The sequence below is a fragment of the Carassius carassius genome, chromosome 12 (genome assembly GCF_963082965.1).
Source record: "Carassius carassius chromosome 12, fCarCar2.1, whole genome shotgun sequence".
NCBI classification, from domain to species: Eukaryota; Metazoa; Chordata; class Actinopteri; order Cypriniformes; family Cyprinidae; genus Carassius; species Carassius carassius.
In genome coordinates this window covers 3,029,937-3,053,798 of record NC_081766.1, presented here as the reverse complement: position 1 = coordinate 3,053,798, position 23,862 = coordinate 3,029,937, and the positions used below count along the sequence as shown (strand labels likewise).

Genomic DNA, 23,862 nt, shown 5'->3' with positions numbered 1-23,862 from the left:
AGATAAAAAGTCAAAACTCCCTTTTATAATTTTACCCTGTGATAACAGAACTGCAAAAGTTAAACTGCGAAAAGTCAGAATTCTGAATTTATAGCTCACAATTCTGACTTTTTCCCTTTTTTTTTAACTGAAAAATTTGAAATAATAAGTTTCAATTACTTTTGTGGAAATGGGCTTTTGTATATTTTAACCCAAAATCGAAAGGAAAAATATGTTTGCAGAAATCATTTCTTTTTTTTTTTGCATTGTGACATTACTTTAATGGCTATTAAGGACAGTTTGCACTTAAAATAATATAGTTAAATATATTTAAATTGGCATAAATTCAGTACAATCAATAATATCATGATATATACTTTATCACGTAAATAATATCAATATTTTTCTATATTTCCACATTTCTGTGAGAATGACATTTTATTTGAATTAAGGTACTGAGAAAGTGAAAAGTTATTATCTGGAAAGTGCTTAATAGTATTGTAAATAATGTTAGAATGCAAAAAAAAATATATAATAATAATAGCCTTGAAAACAGGCTTAATGTTCTTAATGCATAATATAATATAATATAATATAATATAATATAATATAATATAATATAATATAATATAATATAATATAATATAATATAATATAATATAATATAATATAATATAATATAATATAATATAATATAATATAATATAATATAATATAATATAATATATTTTCTTCTTTTGATTTTGGAGTAAAAATTGACCTGAACAGGTGAGATTCACATTTTTTTTTTTTCAAACTTGGGATTTTTAAACACAAACCTCTAACACTCTTTACTATTTAGAGAAAAAAAAAAAAGAATTAGCCTCTCTTTTTAGACAGGGGTCAAAGGGCACTTTGAATCTGAGCACTCACAAAGATCTGATTGTGCTGCTGCAATTTCACATACAAACTTAAACCGATCAAAAGAATCCAATTTCACTCTATAGTTAACCTAATCAGAAATGTTTCCCACACTCGCCTCTCCTACTGACCTACAGATCACAGATCGCGTCCGATCACATCTCGCCTCTGTCCTCTGCTGTCCAGTTTTCTCCCAGTGTAATAAACATCTCACTTCACCTTGCTGACCCTTGACCCAAGATGTCACAGTTATGTGATGAGCAAACACAAGCGCAGATGTAGTGATGGTCAGATGGTTTACTGGTTGGCCTCCCTCTTGTCTTTGCTGGGCGATGGCTTCATGACATCTTTTCCAGGCTTCCCATTGGCTGGGGCGGCAGCGGTTGCGGCAGTGGATTCTATGGCAACCGATGCGGTGCGTTTGATTGGCTCGTCCACTCTAGATCGTTCCTCTGGGCTGGGCTGGGAGGGTGGGGCCTGTTCAGAAGTGGGCGGGGCTGTTAGATCCTGTTGTAGCTTGTGGCTCTGAAGGAGGCGGAGCTGAACACGCAGTTCCAATATGGCCTCCTGTTCTTCATGGATGGCCTGATTCAGATGAGTGTTTTTATTCTGCAGGGAAAGAAACAAAATTAAAGATGCATATAATTTAATAAGTAGTTTAGGCCAAATTCTAAGCAGCAAATAATATAATTAAGCAGTTAGACATTTATGGATGCCAATCTGCTGTGCACATTAAAACTGGCAAAATCGACTTGAATTTTCTTTTGTGATGTATATCAGGATAAAACTATAAAAAAAATGTAGGATGGTACTTGAATTTCATTTCTTTTACTTTAAATAAAATGAATGCTCACTGAAATAAATAAAAAAAATCTATATAAAAACTGAATTAGTAGCCAAGACAACATTTCTCATTTTAATTTAGTCTAATTATGGACTAAAATATCTGAACTAAAAATTTCTGACACAAACACTAAAATGATTTTTTTTTTTTTTTTACAAAAATTAAAATATAAACATAAATCAAAACATTTTAAAAAACTATACTATTACTTTAACATTATTACCTCAATGATATTAAAATAACGCTGGTATGTTGACTATTTTCAGCAATTTTAAACATGGTTTATCCAATTAGATTTTAGAGCCAGAATTACTTGTTTTGTAAACCTGTAAACGGTTTTCTTGGGACACATTTAATAATAATAATAATAATAATAATAATTTCTAATGTAGTTTATTCAATTAGACTTAACGCAACAAAACAGGCACAAATAGGTAAGCTTGACAAAGTTAGCAACAGTAACTAAAGAGAACAGGGCTCAGCAAATAGTCAATCAAATTTTAACTTTGTACAAATCTTCCCGTCCTTCCTTCTCACCTCCAGCTCTTCGTTCTGTTTCTGTAGGTCTTCTAGAATCATCTGCAGTTCCTCTTCATCTTCACTCTCGCTCTCACTGTCTGATGAATACTCCTCTGTTTCACTGCGGCCCTGCTGACGGCTGTGTGTGTGTGTGTGTGTGTGTCATTTCAAGCAGAAAATGAAAAACAATCAAACAAAGTCAAAGAAAGAAAAAGTAAGAGGACCCTTGCATTGTAGCCCTGTTTTGATTGAAATTTACTGGCAATAACAAGTACATTAAAGTGTGGAATAAATAATAATTAATTCATGTTTTTGAAAGAAGATTCTTATGCTTACTAAGGCACAGCTGTTTTCAACACTTTTAGCTCTTTCTTAAGCGAATCAGCATATTAGAATGATTTCTGAAGAATCATGTGACCGTACTTTTGGTGAGCAGAAGAGAAAAGTTGCTACCCACAGAAATCATGCATTATTAAAATTAGCAATAAGTTTGATAAATTCACCTGTGTGTGAACTCTCACCTCTGTATATCTGCGATCTCCGCACGTAGTCGCTCAATTTCTTCTTTCTCTGTGGCGATTTGCCTCCGCAGCACCTGCTCCAGTGATATCAGCTCCTCTTGCTCTGTTAGGATCTCATTCTCCTGCAGGGGGAGGTAGAGAAACAAACCAAACATCACACAGAGAGAATCATCGGCTGCATCCCAATCCACAGGTGCAGAAAACTGTAGGGCAGAATTGGAACATGCTATATGACAGAAAAAAGAGCCATCTTTCACATGCCAGCATCTGCACATTATGTGTTTCTGTGGGTTCACGTGTTAAAAACTGCTGTTGCATATACTATGCAAAGTACAGTGCTGCCTATCATTGACCAGCTGATTTGTTTATCTGTCAGAAAGCCGTTTCAGTGTCAAACCAGCATCTGAAGCACAGTGAAAGTAGCGCTAGCGTTCGAGCAGGTGGCCTCACCTGTGCCAGGAGAAGATTAATGACTTCCTCCTCGTTCTCAGACATCTCCTCCTTTGATAGGTCCTCTTTAGATAGGCTGGCGATTTCCTGTGCGATTTTAGTCTCACACTCCTGCAGATTCAGAGGGATAGAGAAGAAACCACACATGAGGAGGTTTCTAGAAGTGTGGCATGATGAAAAAAAATGGGGCATAAATTAAATTTGCAAACGTTTTTAGAGAGCAGTTTCTTACAGAAGCGGCCTACAATAAAGCTTTTTGTTTGTTTATAATTTAGCACCATGCTAACTGACAGCTACTAAACAGCAAAAAGTAAATAAATATAAACAGCATATACAATCGAAAGGGTTTTCAGAGTTTATCTTTGATTTTAAAAAATCTTTAAATCTGGTTCCATTTCTTTAAAAATTGTTGTGATTTGTTCAGTCATTCATCGCTCTCTTTTTTTAACATTGATTTTTCAACAAAATGTTTTGTATAGTATTAAAGAAATACAGGGGGAAAATAAATAAATAAACAGAAGGGGTATAAATTGTTTTTGAGGCAGACATAGGTTTACATATACACAATCATTGATAATAAAAAAAATTACATTACATTACAGTACTCCATACATTTCTCCCAAAATATTGGAAACAGATCCCTTTTAAGTCTCAAAATAAAGGTTAAAGGGATAGTTCATCCAAAATTGAACATCACCCCATGATTTACTCATCCTCAAGCCATCCTAGGTGTATATACTTTCTTCTTTCAGACGGATACAATCAGAGTTATATTAAAAAATGTCCTGGCTTTTCCAAGCTTTATAATGGCAGTGAATGGGTTTTGAGATTTTGAAACAAAATAAAGTGCATCCATCCATCATAAGAAGTGCTCCACACAGCTTCTCCAGTGTTTTGAAGCAAAGCAATGCATTTGTGTAAGAAAAATATCCATATTTAAAATTAGGCGGCTGCATAAATGAAAATAAAACACCTAACCCTAAAGAAATTCTAACAAAAGGTTTCTCAGCTGTTTTCTGTAGTATTAGGTGTCCTTAATAACATACTAAAAGTTTACCAAAGTTTGACCACTAGAAAGGTGTAATTTTCAAGATGGTGTCCAAGATGGGCAGGGAGCCTTAAAATATCCTAACTCCTTCATTATTTGACTTAGTCTAACCCCATGTTTTCTGGGTCTATGAATCCATTGGACTTGTCTAAATTGCACTGACATGATTACATACTTATGGAATACATGATTTTGTGAGAATACTGTAAGGTTTTATCATTGTTTGGGGTGAACCAGAGATGTAAACAATTTAGCCTATGTCATGTAACTCCAACTCAGTACGTGTTTTTTTGCTAAAACACAGACTTTACATTCAATGTAAAAGTTATTGCACCCTAAAGTAACTTAAATTGGAGTTGTATAACTTTGATCATAACTTTGATCATAAACAACCCTGAATTAGCCTGAACAGAGACCTGTGTGTGAAACCTCTAAAATGGTCACTCATTTCAATTTAGTAAGGTAATGCATATGTAATGCATCCTCTATAGATGTTTTAGAGTATAAAGGTGGCATTATACTAAACCCAACAAAACTAAATTCACATTTTTCAGCAATTCAGAAGATGGTAGAAGAGAATACTGACATTTGATATTGCTTGACTCATTGTAATGTTGTTGGCAGCACAGTGTATACCAGTTTGCTCAAACAAAATTCATCCTTGACTACTTAAAAAAAAGAAAAGTTCTTTATTTTTTGTAAATTAATTAAAAAAAGTAAACTGTTGTATATTCTAGATTCATTGCACACAAACAGAAATATTTCGAGAGTTTTTTGTTTTAATTCTGTTTGTTACGACTTTCGTATAATTCAGTATCTCAAAAAAAATTTATATTGCATTTTGAGCTTGATTAGCTAGTTCAGAACATGCAACCACAATTATGGGAAAGACTACTGACTTGACTGTTGTCCAGAAGACAATCATCAACATCCTCCACAAGGAGGGTAAGCCTCAAGGTCATTGCTGAAAGGGCTGGCTGTTCACAGAGTGCTGTATCAAAATATATTTATAGAAAGTTGACTGGAAGGGAAAAGTGTGGTAGGAAAATGTGCACAAACAACAGGGATGACATCAGCCTTGGGAAGATTGTCAGGAAAAGCAGATTCAAGAACTTGGGAGAGCTTCACAAGGAGTGGACTGAAGCTGGAGTCAACGCATCAAGAGTCATCACGCTCAGACATCTTCAAGAAAAGGGCTACAGCTGTCACATTCCTAAAACCAAGCCACTCCTGAACCAAAATAAAAAAACATCAGAAGCATTTCACCTGGGATAAGGAGAAAAAGAACTGGACTGTTGCTCAGTGGTTCACAGTCCTCTTTTCAGATGGAAGTAAATTTTGCATTTCATTTGGAATTCAAGGTCTGGAGTCTGGAGGAAGACTGGAGAGGCACAGAATCCAAAGTCCAGTGTGAAGTTTCTGAAGTCAGTGATGATTTTAGTGCCGTGACATCTGCTGGTGTTGGTTCATTATGTTTTATCAGGTCCAAAGTAAATACAGCCATCTACCAGGAGATTTTGTAGGACTTTATACTTCCATCTACTGACAAGCTAAATGGAGATTTAATTTTACAGCAGGAATTTAGCACCCATGTCAGGGATCTAGGAGCGAGGACCCAATTTCAGTGTGAGGTAATAAGGTTTTATTGACAAAACAGACTGATACAAGAGGGTAGTGAATTGAACAATAGATACCACAACAGGAAAACAGTAGGGGAGGAACAGCTAGGGGAGGCCACTGGGGAAGCTTCAGGAAACAACTGGCAGAATACTTGGCAACAGAGGGGGCAGCAAAACCAGGCTGATGGAGAAGACCACACAAGGCACCATAGAGCAGAGCTCAGACACTTGTTAACCACTGACTCTGAAACAGACCAAGTGCCAGGTAGGTAGAACTACACTACAAATAAGGAGGAAAATACATGAGGGACAGGTGAGCACAATAAGACTAACCAGGCTAACAAGGGGGTGTGGTAAAAAGGAAACAACTAGGAGGGGCTAAAGGAGCACATGGCCGAGAAAACAATTAACAAAGCCTTATGCTGACACTAGACACAAGAAACAAAACATAAAACAAAGTGCAAAACCCTTCAGAACCTACCCACAGTGCCAAAACCACTTCCAAGGGATTTTCTGACCATGATATTATTGTGCTTGATTGGCCAGCCAACTCACCTGACCTGAACCTCACAGAGAATCTATGGGGTATTGTGAAGAGGAAGATAAGTAACATCTGACAAACAATACAGAGGAGCTGAAGACCGCTATCAAAGCGACCTGCAGTGCCACAGACAGTAATTGCAAAAGGAGCCCCAACCAAGTATTGAGTGCATTATTAAACCTACTTTGGAGATCTTGAACATTTCTGTTTTGTAAATATTTTTTTTGTAATATATTGATCTTTGAGAAAATATTCACATTTTTTGAGATACTGAAGCTGTAAGTCGTAACCATCAGAACTCAAACAAAAAACTCTTTAAATATTTCAGTGTTTGTGCAATGAATGTAGAATATAAAAAGTTTGCTTTTTTAAATTAAATTCCAAAAAAGTTAAGAACTTTTCCATGATATTCTATTTATTTATTTTTTTTACATGTACCTGTACTTAAGGGAAATTGTACATATCTTTCCCATTAATATGCTTGTAATATTGCTTTAATATATAATTGGACTTGTAATCACTTATCTATCATGCAAATATGCTAATTAGAATATTACATGGCCAAAACATGTATCAGGCACTAATGTTTCTGGTCTAGGAGGAATACAAAGGAGTACTGGTCATTTTAAGGACCTGGCGGCAGCCATTTTGAAAAACGGGGCCTTTCTTGGAGTCAAACTTTGGTAAACTTTTAGTATGTTTTTAAATACATTTGATACTACTGTAAACCACTGAGAAACCTTTTGTTAGAATTCTTTTGGGGTCAAGACATATTTGCAGCTGACTAAATTAACAATTAACCGTAATCTTTAGCTTCTGCTAACTGTCGTACACACGTTCACGAGCAAGTGGCATTCCAGCAGATGATGTAGAACCTAGGATGGCTTGAGGGTGGGGAAAACATTGGGTAATTTTTGTGAGAACTATCCTTTAATTCTTCCATATAATAAATGTTCCTAATTTCTACCCAATACCTCTCTGCATTTGGACTTATAACGTTCTTAATTTTTATTTTATCTAAAATGTCAGCATTAGGGGTCGTTCACATATCATGTCTTTTGCATGCTCAAGTTCGTTATTTCAAATGTAGACGCACAGCAGTCGTGTTCATTTTGGAAGTGACACAGTCGCAAAGCACATGCAGTACGACGCGCTCATTTTTTCCTAGGTGCACCTGTGCCGCATCGAGATAAAATCTTTTTTGCTGAAACTTCTGCTCTTCATGGAGAGTGCAGGTCATGCTTGTTTACCTCTCCGGAGCACAAATGCCCAGACGCTTTAGAAAAAAACAGAAAGCGTGTTTTTAGGCACGGTATGTGAACGACCACTTTCTGCATTTGATTCTTCATTCTCAGAAAATCTTATTATGAGACTGTATATGTGCTGATGTCTAGAAAAGCAAGGGTCAGGGGTCAGATCTCTTGCCTGTCTCTTGGCCTCGCGGAGCTTGCGTTTCAGTGCAGTGACGATCCGCTGCACCTCCCAGAGTCTCTCCTCCTTAGACAGATCCTTCACACCGGCCTGCAGATCTCTGTGCAGACGGTTCAAGAGGAACTCCTGCAGAAAAACACATGCACGCATGTAAAATGATAGTGATGCATTGAAATTAACTTTTTACACAAACACCGAAAATTGAAGAAGTAGTTTCCATATATATATATATTTATATAAACGTTTAAATTGGATGAACTAGAATTCTTGTTCCTGTTCCAATTTGTTGTTGACATATAAACATAACAAACAATCATGACAGATTTATTCATACCAGATGTATTCAAACATATATTTCGTAAAACATCACTAACTGGTTAAGTAAAAGTATAATACGTGCCATCGGAGAAGCACTAAATAAATGGCACTGTTTTGGTCAAAGATTTCTGTTCTCCAAAACCATTTCGGCTGGAATGGAAAATGCCTTTTTATGCTGACAATTTTTGGTTTCACTATAACTCACAAACAAGACCTCAACAAATCTCAGCTGTCCTAGAGCAAATAAAGTTCCTCTTGAGAAAAAGATCACAACCTCTCAAACAGTGTTCAGAAATCTGCAATTAAAAGTCAGAGATTTCAAAGAACTCGTGTAGGACTATAGCTGTCTTGTGTCAGTTCTGTGCCCCACCTGTCTGCGGATCTCCTCTTTAATGCTCTCCTGGGTCTCAGGTAGGGTCGGCATGGTGGCCATATTGGACCAACGTAGAGGATGGACGACTGGCTTCAGAACCACATCACCGAACAGCTCGCGGACATGAGTGAAAAACACGTACAGCACACGATTCCCAATCTACAAACCATAAAGAGCAATGGATTGATTTTGTGTCAAGCATAAACAGCCATGGTGAACATTAAAATAAAACAGAACCACAGTTTATGGAAGGTAAATTTATTGTTATTGCCCAATCATGCCACTCGCTCTTCTCCACATCATTTGCAGTCCTCTCTCAAATAAAAATGTCCCCAAACAAAGATCTCATTAGCAGTATGAGGGCACCTCTATCCTCCATGTGTCCTGAGAGACTATAAAGTAGAACAGCCTTCAGTCTGAGAGCAGAACAATGTGTCTAAAACCATCTACTGTAAGAATATTAATGATGAATAGCAAGTTTGCAACATTTTACTATACTAAACTTCCCGTACAGAATAAAACCTTTACTATGTACTTCAATCCAGGATACAAAATTAACTTTTTGTATTGCACATGGAAAAAGGACCATTATCGTTCATGATATTTGAAAAAAGATTATGCAGTAATACAAGAAACTTGAAATCCAGTATTTGAAATAATAATTAGTGATAAGGTTAAATAAGCGGAAGGAAGCTTTAATTTTATTTAAATCATCTTGATTTCAAATGGGTGAGAATATAATCAAATCATCCTGTGTTAAGAAATGTTCTTCTATAGACCTAAAAAGTAAAACAAACAAGTAAATAAATGCATTTATTATTAAAACATTAGAAATAATGTCTTGTAATATTGCAATTGAAAAAAATGGCCAATATCACTCACAATATTTACTCCGCTAAAACTAATCTGTTTTAATGTGAGAAGAAAGAGTGTGGATTGATAAAACATGAAACGCTGTTTTTTTATTAACAACAAAAATTATAGTAAATAAGCATGCCTAATTTTCAGAAAATTCATATTAAGAAAAAAAATTATTAAACTAATCATCTGATTGTAAATCAGTGATAAAAGTCCTTCTACATGCCTAAAATATTCTATAATAATATTTCAATATAAATGTTAATGTATAAATTATTGGTATATTTTATAATAGTGGTATATTTTATAATAATTTCATTTGAAGAATTGATTAATGTAGCATGTTCATTTTTTAAAACATTTTCAGACCTGCCAATACAAATGTAGAATAAGGCTTAAGGCATCAAGCAAACACCACCTGTAGATCACAGACTCACCTGTACGGTGGGATTGAGCACAATAGAGATGTTCTGGATGTTCATCTTGGTGTCTGTCTCGCGGGCGATGACGTGGTCCATGTGAGTGATGAGCCAGGCCAGGAGGAGTCTGCTCCCCGTGGGAACCTCCCCCAGGAGCCTCTGAAACTCCTGCAGTTTCTCTGCCTCGCTGGGCCGCCCGCAGGCCTCCTCGAAACGCTGCACCAGCTCTTTACTCACAAGGTTATCAGGTAGCTCTCGCAGGTACTGCTTCAACAGGCTGGCCACTGTGTGAGGATCATACTCCTCCAGACACGGACACTCCTCACGGTCGTACGCTGCTTTCAGCTCATCTACCTTTGACTTCATACCTACAGGAACAACGTGGAAACATTTCATTTGGACTTTTACGTGCAGACAAAAGAAAAGCGGGTAAGGTGCATGTCTTTGTTGTCTGTTCAGATATTTGTAACACTGAGATAGACCTAAGCATGTGACTTCATTTGAGTGGTCTCGCATTGTATTAAACATCATAAATGGAAAATGGATTTTGATTCTATCAAAAGTGGACCAAAAAGTGACCCAAATTTCACTTTTAAGGTAGGAACAATTTAAATCTGAAAAAACGATAAGGTTTTAAAGTGTCTAAATTTGGACACAGATGTGAAAACACATTGAGATTAAAGATATGTTTTTTTTTTTTTATTATTTGCTTTGCACATTTGTTCATTTTAATATATACACTGCTGTTTGGGGTCAGTAAGATGCATTTTTTTTTTATTCAGCAAGGTTACTTTAAATTGCTCAAAAGTGACAGTAAAAATATTTATGTCACAAAAGATCTATATTTCAAGTAAATTATGTTCTTTTAAATTTTATTCATCACAGAATCTGGTTTCCACAAAAAAATATTAAGCAGCACAACTGATGCCTGCTGAAAATTCAGCTTTGCATCACAGGAATAAATTCCATTTTAAAATCTATTCCAATAGAATATAGTTACTTTAAATTGTAATAATATTTTAAGAAAATTACAATATTGTATTTTTGATCAAATAATCACAGCCTTGGTGAGCATAAGAGACTTCTTTTTAAAAACATTAAGAAACTTTTACAACCCCAAATGTTTGAACTGTATAATAAATGTTTGTTGTTGTTGTTTTTATATATATTTAAATTGAGAAAATAAAAATGGGTGGCAAAAAATGTTTGTCTGGTAGGAGAAAAAATAACATTTTACACCCTAGTAACAGGGTGCCATCCCAAATTAGAGTCAAGGAAATTAGCTTAATAAGGAATATTCTGGGTGATTTTTAGCTTAATGTTAATAGCATACTGTCGATAATTTGATTTCTTCCTCATATATTTTATTAGACAATTGGACAAATAATATGTACAGGACCTTTTTATTGGTAACAATTTAGGTTAATAATAAAATTCTTATTAATAATTAATATTAGGTCAGTGCATTACTAAAAATTATTGTGTGCAATAATCGAAAACAACCCAGAATATTCCTTTAAATAAACATAAACATGAGATTTCAGTTCACAGGAAGTAGAACAGGGTCGTACCAGAGACACGATAGATGCCTTCACATTTCATGCCGTAGCTCTCGATGTAATCCACACACTCTCTGAAGACGGCCGGGAGCTGTATCCCATCATACAGCACCGTTCTCCTCACCGCTTCCGCTAAAGGCGCTCCGAAGATTGGCCGGAACGTCGTCGCCGCTTCTGTGATGACAGGTTCGGGCTCGGCGCTGGGCTTTTTCTTCTTTTTCTTCTCTTTCCACTGTTTCACCACATCCGCTGCCGTCAGGTCTTTGGACTTCTTGTCCTTGGCCTTCTCCTCTTTAGGCCCCTTTTCCTTCACTTTGAAGTCCTTTTCTTTCTTCTTGGAGAAACTGGGCTTCTTGAAGACGTGGATGCCCTTGGACCGCTTCATCTTAGATGGGCTCTCGGCCTCATCGGCAGAACTGTCCTCCTGGAACGCAGCGTATCCCTCGGCTTAAGGAAAAAGTGATGAAAAAGAAGAGATAAGGTGATGAAGAGAAGAGAAGAGAAGAGAAGAGAAGAGAAGAGAAGAGAAGAGAAGAGAAGAGAAGAGAAGAGAAGAGAAGCTAAAAAGAAACCGTCCTATTAACGGCTGAGCAAAATTTACCATCCCACCGTCTGTGTCTCTGAAGGTTAGGTGAGACTGTGAAGAGCAGAACGAAACGAGAGCGACAGAAAAACACTGAAGCCTGCTCTAAAGAGGTCAGCTTACAATTTGACAATATCCCCCTGTTTTAGTGATCTATTTCCCTGTCCTGACACTGACTTCACCCTGAGCCGAACAGTAATCAGCAGCTCACAAACACGGCTCTGACCCCATCAGACAGTATTCCTGACCGGCCCCTCCTCAGCCACCATAACACACCTACAGGGATGGACAGGGTGTGTCTTTAAAAGCTCCATCACTTCCTGCTTGTGTGCAATAGGCTGCGGCAGGGAGGCTAAATATAGCGGCAGAAAAACAATGAATTCACTCTGAGGCTGTAGAGAAACTGGAACATATGCACACTGAGGGCAGAAGTCCATACTATCAACTAGAGCTGGGCTGTATAGCTACAAAAATGATATCTTACTAGTCTTTAGATGCTATCTCAATGTACCATTCAAAAGTCTTTTTCAAAACTTTTTTTATGTTTTTCAGGATCATGTCTCCAGTCTTCAGTGTCACATGATCCTTCAGAAATCATTCTAATATGCCGATTTGTGCTCAAATATGTTTGTTTTTATCATCAATGCTGAAAACAGTTTTGCTGCTCCATATTCCTCTAGAAACTGATACATTTTTCAGGATTCTTTGATGAATAGAGAGTTCAAATAGCATTTATCTTAAACGGAAATCTTCTGTAACATTGAAAATCTCTTACTGTAACCTTTGATCAGTTTAAACTTCACTCATGTATTGAAAACTAATATATAGTTACACATATTTCATAGTTTGCATATACAAAATGAGAAAAACAACTAGATTACTAAACAATTGTAAAAAATTATAAGAACTATAATAAGTCTCTCAGTGATACCAAAATAACATAAGTGGCATGAAAAGTGCTCCTGTGGTTTCTGTGTTTACACTGAATGTCACTTGTTGCGTTATATCTTGTGATCTAATGCAACAACATTCAAGTCTTTATTTAGATGCAAGTATCAGTATAAGGGCACCTGTATAAGGGCAGTGTGAGTGTGTTTAACTTACTGCGTTTCTCCTTCTTCTTAAACTTGTTCTTCTTCTTGTTGTGCTCCTTTTCGTCATCAGATGCCACCTCGGGTGGCTCATGGTGGTGTCCGTCGTGAGGAGGTGAAGGGTCGCCCGTACGGTACAGACCTGGGAACTTAGTGGGGCTGATCTCTTCAGAGCTCGGGGTACGAGCCACGCCCCCAGGATGCTCCGCCCTCCTCTGCTCTGCAGGGCTGCTACTGGGTGGCAGGAAGCACTCTGTCATCTCTGCGCCACCCTGCTATTGGCTCCTTGCAGCACGATGCCCAGGGATTGGCTGTTGACTCTGATGACACGTCACCTTTCCATGTCACCTGAGAGGCAAAATCTAACAAGTTATTTGAAAATCTCACACTTTATATCCCATTTCAGGATGGCAGATTCTTTCTGATGTACAACGGTGAACCTGAACTGAACTGTGTGCAATGAGTCTCCTATCTGTGTTTGTTCAAACATATTTTGCAGACATTATGCCCTCATAGCAGCAGTGTTTTGTAAACAGCAGTGTTCTTGCATCAGAAGAACAGATAACCTTTTAACAAATGATCGTGATGTCTCTCAAAACCCATTCTGTAAACTCTGTGTGAATTTAAGTGTGATTAAATGCTCAAACCAGCTCATATAATATCATGACACCATTGCCCTCTGGTGACCATAAGGGTTTATGCATATCAAAAAACCCATTAATTTTGTCACTGCACTTAAAATGGTTTTATGGGATGAGAATTATTAACGAAGTCACCTTCTCTATTCTAAACTGATCAGTGATTTAATGGACTACTAGAATCATGATCAAAAATCCAACAACAGCACAAAAACAGTAATTAGACAAAACTATAAATAAACTCAGTCCCAAGCCATTCATAACAACAACTAGAAGTTGTGAAAACTTAAAAAAGCACCAACTAGTAGCACTTTGAGCTACAGTGTTTAATGAAAAGTGATCTATAGCTGAATGATTATATTGTTTGATTAAAAAAAGTAAAGTAAAAAAAGTAAAACAACGTTTTATTTGGAAAATAAAACAATTAACTTTAAACCCAAACCAGCTCATTTTTCTCCATAAATACCATCAAATACCAACAGACATGTTTAATGAAGAAAAATGATCTATGAGCTCAGATCACAATGAAACAGAGTATGCAACAAGAAAAAAAAGGTGGGGTGGCCTTGATTTTATCTTTCAGAACTGACATAAAGTTATTACATACTGATATAAAAACTACAAAGAAAAAAGTATTTTCCTTAGAAAAAAACTTGCATTTACAAATCATTCACAACAAGACCAGAAACCTGTATTTAGACAGTAAAAATGGTCACTTTTGAGTTCATGTTTACTTTAAAAGAGCTCAGTTCACTCACAAAATATTATATATTTCAGTTTTAATTATTATTTTTTTTACTCATCTAAACAATAAATTAGCGTGAAGTTAAGATACTGTAATTAAAATGTGCATGTAAAATAATCCGACTTACAGACTGTACAGAAAACAATAATTTTAGATCAGTTTTAGGCTTTAGTATGACTCACTGCTCAAGTTTAATGTCTACTACCCATTATACATATGTACATGGGTCAAAGACGTTAACATGTCTGCATTAATAGAAATTTACAAAAGTGATTTTATGTCCATAAAAAGCACAATAAATGTTTCAGATAAGTTTTTGGAAGATAAAATGTCAAAATTTGGTTTAAATAATGTTACATAGTCATTCAGTGTGACACAATATTTATGTAAAAATTCAAACAACATGCTTATTCTGACATGTACATGTTAAAATATGTAAAAGAATAAGGGAGCATATTAAATTGTATTGTGTTTTAAATGAGTAAAACATTCTTACTGACAAATGGGCAAAACCTAGGACAGTGGCAAATTTTAAAACTGTAAAATTACACCTAATTAGTATTTGGGGTGAAAATAATTAGTCTTTTAATATGTCATAAATTGAACTGATTACTGTTGTAAACATGCCTGACAAGACTGTTACACTGAATGACACTTTAGTGGATCTCTTCTGTAAATCAGAGAAAAATGTATGATATTCATTTCTTGCTCAAGAAAACAAAAACAAAATTGCAATTAAATTAAACAGAAAACTTAATAAATAAATAAATAAATGCTTAAACCCTTGGTGTGTGTGCGTGTGTGTGTGCGTGTGTGTGTACTGCCCCACCACATCTAAAAATAAATCAAATAATACATTCAAAACAGGTACTTATACAATCATGGTGCTTTAGAGGCAACTAATTATGAGGAAATTATTTTCACGACTGAAGAGCAGAATGCATTTCTCCTGACAGCAGCTGTTTCGTTTGAATTAAACAAGCCGGACCACATGACAGATTACCTTTAAACGCGTTAAAACTATTAATGAACCGCACTTAAAAGATGCAAGAAAAACATATATAATACCAACGGTGCTAATAATATAATATTTAACGGTAAGTTACATAAAAGTATATTCATAAACATAGCATGCTTGCTAACAAACCTCTGATTTTATTGACACAGTCAACCTCTCACACTATTAAAGCACAAATACATTGTATGAACGATAAAATAAGCTATATTCCATGACAAAATATTAGGGAACATGTACAAATATATTAAAAAAGAATCCATTCACAAACCTTCTGTTATGAATGTAACAGCTGCACTTCCTGTAGCTTGTTTACGTCCCGTCTGACAAGCGCGCATGCGCAGTTGGAGCCCCTTGAACTATGGGAGTTCCGCACTTGCCACATGCTTACATAGGTTTCATCTAACGTTTGGGCCATTTTGGGGACATTTACATTCTGAGGATATTAATTTACATGACATAACAAAATAACCGCGTAAGCTTTATGTACAACATACTGAATTGTAGTATTTTCTATGAGGCCAGCAGATGAAGCTGTTGAGCCACAGACCAATAGAGCTAGCCTGGCCAGCCAGACTTACATCAAGATGTTTAGTCTGGAAACTCTCCATAGACGAGGCTTACTCCGAGGGGCGGGATAAACGGCTGTCTCTCAAAATCCCTCTGCACGCAATAGGATAGCGCTACAACCAATCAGAGCAACGAAGAAGGTGACGTAGTCAGAGCGTATCCAGTCGGCAAAACTCCAAACACATCTCAAAAATGATCTAAAGTGTTTTTCTAAAGCCCTTGAGAGAATGAGAGGTAGGAGTGCGATGAAACTGATTGATCTTTTGATTTCATATGATTTGGTGTAATATTGCCCCTTAATCTAATTTAATTTAATTTTTATTTTATTTTATTTATTTATTTTTTATAACCTATCTGAGATGTAAGATATGATTTCATGCATGTCTATTTTCTTTTTCTTTTAAGTAATTTTTAGTTAATTTGTGTCGAACCTTTCATTTCGAATGTTTTACATATTGTAGTATGATTACATTTGCCTTGGTTGTGTATATAATTTTGTATTCAATAATAAAAAAATAAAAATAAAAAAAACTCCAAACACATCTTCCTTTTTTAAAAAAACTTAAGCGCCGTTCTTTGCTCTTTTCTTAAAGAGAAACTTAACTCCAAGTCCTCCAGAGTCGCGGCCAAAGCCGATTCAAAAGATCGTTGTTCGACAGCTGCAGCCGCCATTCTTTGTTTTCAAGTGGCAGCCGTCGCAACTCTCTGTCGTCATATGTTAAGCCCGCCCCGCCTGCTCTATATACGACGTTATTGGCTTGACCCAATCTGGGTTTTTGCTGCTGTACTCTAGGCTGCGAAATACATTTTGCTGCCGCTAGGGTGCGTCTAGATTTCTAGGCTACAATAGAGCAGTGTTGCTGAATGAATGTCAGAGGAGTTCATTAACTTCTATGATATGATGTTTCCTAGTAACAAAGGCAGCCCTTCATAGTAGTTCTTCCTCTGGTTAGGTCATTTCAAGGATTGCTGTCAAATCACATATGATTCAAGCATTATCATTTTGTTCATGGTTGTGCAACTCATTATCTGAGATGCCAGATTAGAATTTGGACATACTTTATGACATCCATCATAAAACTGAACTGTAGAAAATGCAGCTGTATGAGTCAGTGGTTACTGTTAGTGAACTGGCACCAGTGTTATTTTCATTGAATTGGGATACTTACTTGAACGTTTATTTTCATATTTTATTTTTTATTTTATTCTTATATTCTCACTTTTCATTTAGCTCAAGTGAACTAATTTGGTGTTTCTTGTATTAGTGATTGTTATTATAGTACTATTAGTAATAAAAAATATGTATATTTGTAAGTATACTTTTTTTATACGTCACTGGGATATGTCACTTCCTTTTTGTTGTTGGCGCCTGTACTGCGTTTGAGCTCCGTCACTATATTCTTTTTATCGACTATTTTTATCTTAAAAAAGAAAAAATGAATACACCATCGTTTCCGTTTATATAACGTGTGAATATATCCTCAACAAAAACAATCAGAGCGCCTCGTTATCACTAGTTTTATTTTGAGCTCCTGGGTCCGCTATTAGCTTATAGCCCGTTAGCATCAGCGGCGTGGTTGCTGCTAACTGCGCTTACATTGCTAATACTCTATTCACACACATTACCACTGCTGTACTCACTGTTACTTGCTTTAATGGTGGATGAATGTCTACCTTTGATTGCAGGTGAGGACACGCAGCTCGAGCTCGAGGCCGTGGAGAAGCAGATTCGCGACCTGGAGGTGAGGCAGGCCCAGCTGAGAGAGCGGGCTGACGCTCACAAGTCCGGGGTAAGTATATAGCGTGCTGTTAACAGTCCCACCACGTCTACTCCGTGTGTTTCTCTGCACAGGCCCGGTGCACACAGGACGCGATCTTCCCAGATGTCCTTCACTCAGGCGCCGGGACACCACAGACCCTGGGTGCATCCACAGCGGAGGACGCGAGCCAGGCCCCGGGCGACGACTTCTCCCCCTCCGGTCTTCGAGATCTCCACACGGAACCGCTTCGCTCCCCTCCGCGAGACAGGACGCGACGCTGTGATCATCGGGGACTCCATCGTCCGACACGTCCGTGCTTCACGCCGGGGTTAACGACACCACGCTGCAGCAGACGGAGACGCTGAAGAGGGACTTCAGCAGCCTGATCCAGACGGTTTGCAGCACGACGCCCGCGACGACGATCATCGTGTCAGGACCACTGCCCACGTATCGACGAGGACACGAAAAGTTCAGTAGACTTTTTGCTTTAAATGAATGGTTGTTGTCATGGTGCAAAGAACAGAAACTGCTATTTGTTAATAACTGGAATCTTTTCTGGGAGCGTCCTAGGCTGTTTCGCGCTGATTGGTCTGCACCCCAGCAGAGTCGGAGCGGATCTGCTCTCAACATCTGATAACATCTCCAGGACACTTTGCTCCATGTGACTAGTAAGACAATTCTCAAATAACTATTATGATGACTTTTGTTCCACCCGCTTAAATGATAAAAGTACTTGCGCTGTACAATCTATTAAGACTGTGTCTGTTCCCCGAATAGTGAGGTCAAAATATAAATTTAATGTAGGATCTAGAAAAAAATCTTATCATGATTAAACCAGAAACATGTCAAGTAAAAGAATAAAAACAATCTTTAAAGTTTGGGCTCATAAATATTAGATCACTCACACCCAAAGCAGTTATTGTAAATGAAATGATCACAGATAATAGTTTTGATGTACTCTGCTTGACTGAAACCTGGCTAAAACCAAATGATTATTTTGGTCTAAATGAGTCTACTCCACCAAACTACTGTTATAAGCATGAGCCCCGTCAGACTGGTCGTGGCGGAGGTGTCGCAACAATATATAGTGATATTCTCAATGTTACCCAGAAAACAGGATACAGGTTTAACTCTTTTGAAATACTTCTGCTTAATGTTACACTGTCAGACATGCAAAAGAAATCAAATGTATCTCTTGCTCTGGCTACTGTGTACAGACCACCAGGGCCGTATACAGAATTCCTAAAAGAATTTGCAGATTTCCTCTGAGACCTTCTGGTTACAGTTGATAAGGCGCTAATCATGGGAGATTTTAATATTCACGTTGATAATACAAATGTTACATTAGGACTTGCGTTTACTGACCTAATAAACTCTTTTGGAGTCAAGCAAAATGTCACCAGGTCCACTCATCGTTTTAATCATACACTAGATATAATTATATCGGATGGAATCAATCTTACTGCTATAGATATTGTACCCCAAAGTGATGATATTACAGACCATTTTCTTGTATCGTGCATGCTGCGTATAACTGATATTAACTATATGTCTCAGCGTTACCGTCTGGGCAGAACTATTGTTCCAGCCACCAAAGACAGATTCGCAAATAACCTGCCTGATCTATCTCAACTGCTATTTGTACCCAAAAATACACATGAATTAGACGAAATGACTGACAACATGGGCACTATTTTCTCTAATACATTAGAAGCGGTTGCCCCCATCAAATTGAAAAAGGTTAGAGAAAAATGTACTGTGCCATGGTATAACAGTAATACTCACTCTCTCAAGAAAGTAACTCGTAGTCTTGAATACAAATGGAGAAAAACTAACTGGGAAGTTTTTAGAATTGCATTGAAAAACAGTATGTCCAGCTATAGACAGGCTCTAAAAACTGCTAGGGCAGAGCATATCCACAAACTCATTGAAAATAACCAAAACAATCCAAGGTTTTTATTTAGCACAGTGGCTAAGTTAACAAATTACCAGATGCCACCTGATTCAAATATTCCACCAACGTTAAATAGTAATGACTTTATGAATTTCTTCACTGATAAAATAGATAAAATTAGAAATGCAATAGCGAATGTAGATTCTACAGCGTCTAACACTTCAGTTTCATCCATCGCACCCAAAGATAAACTGCAGTGCTTTACAACTATAGGACAGGAAGAGCTAAATAATCTTATCACTGTATCTAAACCAACAACATGTTTATTAGATCCTGTACCCACTAAATTACTGAAAGAGCTGTTACCTGTAGCCGAAGAACCGCTTCTCAATATTATTAACTTGTCGTTATCTTTAGGTCACGTCCCAAAACCATTCAAGCTGGCGGTTATTAAGCCTCTTATTAAGAAACAAAAAACTAGATCCTAGTGAACTGGCAAATTATAGGCCTATTTCAAATCTTCCATTTATGTCAAAAATTTTAGAAAAAGTTGTCTGCTCAATTGAGCACCTTCCTGCATAAAAATGATCTGTATGAAGAATTTCAGTCAGGTTTTAGGCCCCACCATAGCACAGAAACTGCACTTGTTAAAATTACAAATGACCTGCTTCTTGCGTCGGATCAAGGCTGCATCTCATTTCTAGTTTTACTTGATCTTAGTGCTGCGTTCGACACCATAGATCATGACATACTCATAGATCGATTACAAAACTATACAGGTATTCAAGGGCAGGCTCTAAGATGGTTTAGATCCTACCTGTCCGATCGCTACCATTTTGTTTACTTAAATGGGGTGTCATCTCATTTATCATCAGTAAAATATGGAGTGCCACAAGGATCCGTCCTAGGTCCCCTTCTATTTTCAATATACATGTTGCCCCTTGGTAATATTATTAGAAAATACGGAATTAGCTTCCACTGTTATGCTGATGATACTCAGCTATATATCTCAACGAGACCAGATGAAACCTCTAAATTATCTAAGCTAACAGAGTGTGTTAAAAATGTAAAAGATTGGATGACCAATAATTTTCTCCAATTAAATTCGGATAAGACAGAGATATTAATTATTGGACCAAAAAACACTACACAGAATCTTGTAGATTACAATCTGCAACTAGACGGATGTAATGTTACTTCTTCTACATTCAACAATCTGGGTGTTATATTAGACAGCAACTTGTCTTTTGAAAATCATATTTCCCATGTTACAAAAACTGCATTCTTCCATCTTAGAAACATTGCCAAGCTACGAAACATGTTGTCTGTTTCTGATGCAGAAAAGCTAGTTCATGCATTTATGACCTCTAGACTGGACTATTGTAATGCACTTCTAGGTGGTTGTCCTGCTTCGTCAATAAACAAGCTACAGGTAGTCCAAAATGCAGCAGCTAGAGTCCTTACCAGGTCAAGAAAATATGATCATATTACCCCAATTTTACAGTCTCTGCACTGGCTACCTATTAAGTTCCGTATCAGTTACAAATTATCATTACTTACCTATAAGGCCCTAAATGGTTTAGCTCCTGCGTACCTAACTAGCCTTCTACAATGCTACAACCCATCACGCACCCTAAGGTCACAAAACGCTGGACTTTTGGTAATCCTGTCATACGTGCACAAACTGACAGTCACCACTTATAAGCTATTACTAAATATTGTAGAAACATAATTTTCTGTAAAGTTGCTTTGTAACTATTTGCATTGTAAAAAGCGCTATACAAATAAATCTGAATTGAATTGAATTGAATTGAATATTTCTATGGCAACACTCTATAATAAGGTGTAATTTGTTAACATTAGTTCATTTATTAACTAACATAAACAAACATTGATCAATATTAAAGTATTTATTAGTCTTTGTTAACTTTAGTTATTAATAAATATACAGTTTTTCATTGTTAGTTCATATTAGTTCACAGTGCATTAACTAATGTTAACACACAACTTTTGATTTTAATAATGCATTAGTAAATGTTTAAATTAATATTATCTAAGAATAATAAATGCTGTAGAAGTATTGTTCATTCTTAGTTCAACTAGTAACTAAAGTAGTTAACTAATGAAACCTTATTGTAAAGTGTTACCATTTTTATTTATGTTCATTAGCAGTTTTAGTTTTAGAGTTAAGTGCATCATGTTAAATCAAATAAAAATGAGAAATGTAGATGAAATAAAATAAGTTTGTTATATTTCTATTTCAGATAATGTTTTGTTTACTTATTGCACATAGAAATGTTTTAGTATGGTTTTAGTAAACTGCAGTAACACTGTCTGCTCATAATAAAAAGTTACCCAGTCAAATTATGCCTTTACATGAAGAGCATGTAAATGTAACGTTCAATTTAAATATTCAATTATTGTTTTTTGCTCAAAACCTCCTCTCATATTGGTAAAACTGCATGACAATAAAATGTATTAAGAGTATCTGGTAGTAATGTTCAATGTGTTTCTTCACTGCATTTGGCCAAACACTTTTCAAAACTTCATGACAGCTGTGGTAGGAGACAAGGATTATGACAAATACCTGGAAATATATGAATGTTATACAGTTTCAATTTTGAAACATTTAGTTTCTTTCTTTGTTGGATTTATTAGATTCCAAAGCCAGAATCTAATTCTAATCGTATTGTTTCGGTAGACTGTAAATGCTGTTTAAATTGGCTTCTGATCTTAAAATAAATAAATAAAAACACACAAATACTAATTTGTTTTTGTTAACTGCTGTTATTTTCATACTGACCATTATGTACTATTTTTGAGGGGAAGCCAGTGGTGGTTCTAAACATTTCCAAAGGCATAATAAATAAATAAGAAAAAGTACAACTTGACAGCCAATGATAATCATGCATTTCTATTGTATGGATTAGAGCAGCTTTGACATTTTCATAATAACCTATTTTGTGTTCTACAGGTAAAGGTTACAGGAGTTTGGAGTGACCTGAGGGTAGACAGGTGATGACAGAATCGACTGTGAATGATGGATTTTACCTAATAACCTTAAAGGAATAGTTGCATTAAAATGTGCCATCAGAATGAGAGTTCAAACAGCTAATAAAAACATCACAATGATCAACAAGTAATCCACACCAGCAGTTCAAGTCTAAAGCTGTGCATTTTTAAGAAACAAAACCATTATCTCGGTCTGACGGACACCCATGCTTGAATTATAACATTTAGTAAGCTGTTTTTTTCCTCATGGGGACTATTGGAGTGTTTCAGAGTTTACTTTCCTTACAGAGACATTTTGTCCTCACAATACAGGCAACACCTAACTCACACACTCATATTCTTACACAAATAAATTTGAAAGATCTTACAGATAAAATCGGAATCCTTTTTTTCTTCTTCTGAATTCCCCTTTTGTGGATCCAGGATTTGGAAGAGCAAGTTAATTGGTTTTCTTGACCTTTTTTGTGGTAGATCTGAACCATTTTATTGGAAGAATTGTGCTTGGTATGAGACTTTAACTGCTTTACTTGCAGACGTTCCACCTTTACCATCTACACACACACACACAAAAGTCAATAATATCAAAGATCCTAATACCCTTCAGTTAAAGTAAAAAAAAAAAAAAAAAAATGTCAATATGACCTTTGGTCTTGAATGTGAGTGTCCAGATTCTCTGTCGGGTTTATTTGCAGTCTTGACTGGGAGGCACTAAGATATTTATACTGACCTACAGTACAGCTTTAATATATTTTTAATAATATTTTTATTTTTAATATATATATTGGGAATATATATTGGCATGTCATGGGTCAGCAGTTTCCCCAAAGACTTCCAATGCATTGTTTTTGCAAACTGAGTTGAGATTATGAGGCCAAGTATGGTGTCCCATACTCTGAATTTATGCTCTGCGTTTATCCTATCCAAGTGCACACACACACACACACATATACCTGGAACAGTGGGCACATGTGTCACATGTCCAACTCTCCAACCATTAGGCAATGACTGCCCCCATGGTGCTTATATATTGTTAGTCAGTTGCTAAATTAAAATAGTTTCTGAGGCTGTTGACTCATTTTGTCAAGTTGACATAATCACTGAAACAAAGTCTGGAGTTGTGTATGAGTTATGTAACAATTTTGTCTCTTTTTTCTGATGAGCAGAACAATGTGAAG

General features: G+C 36.3%; 1 protein-coding gene across 2 annotated transcripts; it reads right to left on the bottom strand.

Annotated features, from left to right (window-relative positions):
* Positions 1-783: 783 nt before the first annotated feature.
* Positions 784-23,189, bottom strand: LOC132154466 (ralA-binding protein 1-like). 2 transcript variants are annotated; one of them, XM_059563030.1, is made up of 10 exons: positions 23,056-23,189; positions 13,067-13,401; positions 11,392-11,826; positions 9,839-10,188; positions 8,541-8,702; positions 7,847-7,978; positions 3,214-3,324; positions 2,764-2,885; positions 2,261-2,381; positions 784-1,488 (listed from the first exon to the last, which is right to left on the bottom strand). In XM_059563030.1, exons 2-10 carry the CDS (start codon positions 13,311-13,313, stop codon positions 1,177-1,179), a joined length of 1,992 nt encoding a protein of 663 aa, XP_059419013.1. In that variant the 5' UTR covers positions 13,314-13,401; positions 23,056-23,189; the 3' UTR covers positions 784-1,176. The 2 variants fall into 2 exon arrangements, with proteins under 2 accessions (XP_059419013.1, XP_059419012.1); XM_059563029.1 differs by lacking the exon at positions 23,056-23,189 and adding an exon at positions 15,723-15,804.
* Positions 23,190-23,862: the final 673 nt, after the last annotated feature.

Excerpts from the sequence above, each read along its gene's own strand:
- LOC132154466 (XM_059563030.1), bottom strand. The coding sequence starts at position 13,313 with ATGACAGAGTGCTTCCTGCCACCCAGTAGCAGCCCTGCAGAGCAGAGG. Across the intron at positions 11,827-13,066 it reads TAAGAAGAAGGAGAAACGCA|CCGAGGGATACGCTGCGTTC; the intron begins GTAAGTTAAACA and ends TTTTTCCTTAAG. Across the intron at positions 2,382-2,763 it reads GAGATCGCAGATATACAGAG|CCGTCAGCAGGGCCGCAGTG; the intron begins GTGAGAGTTCAC and ends ACACACACACAG.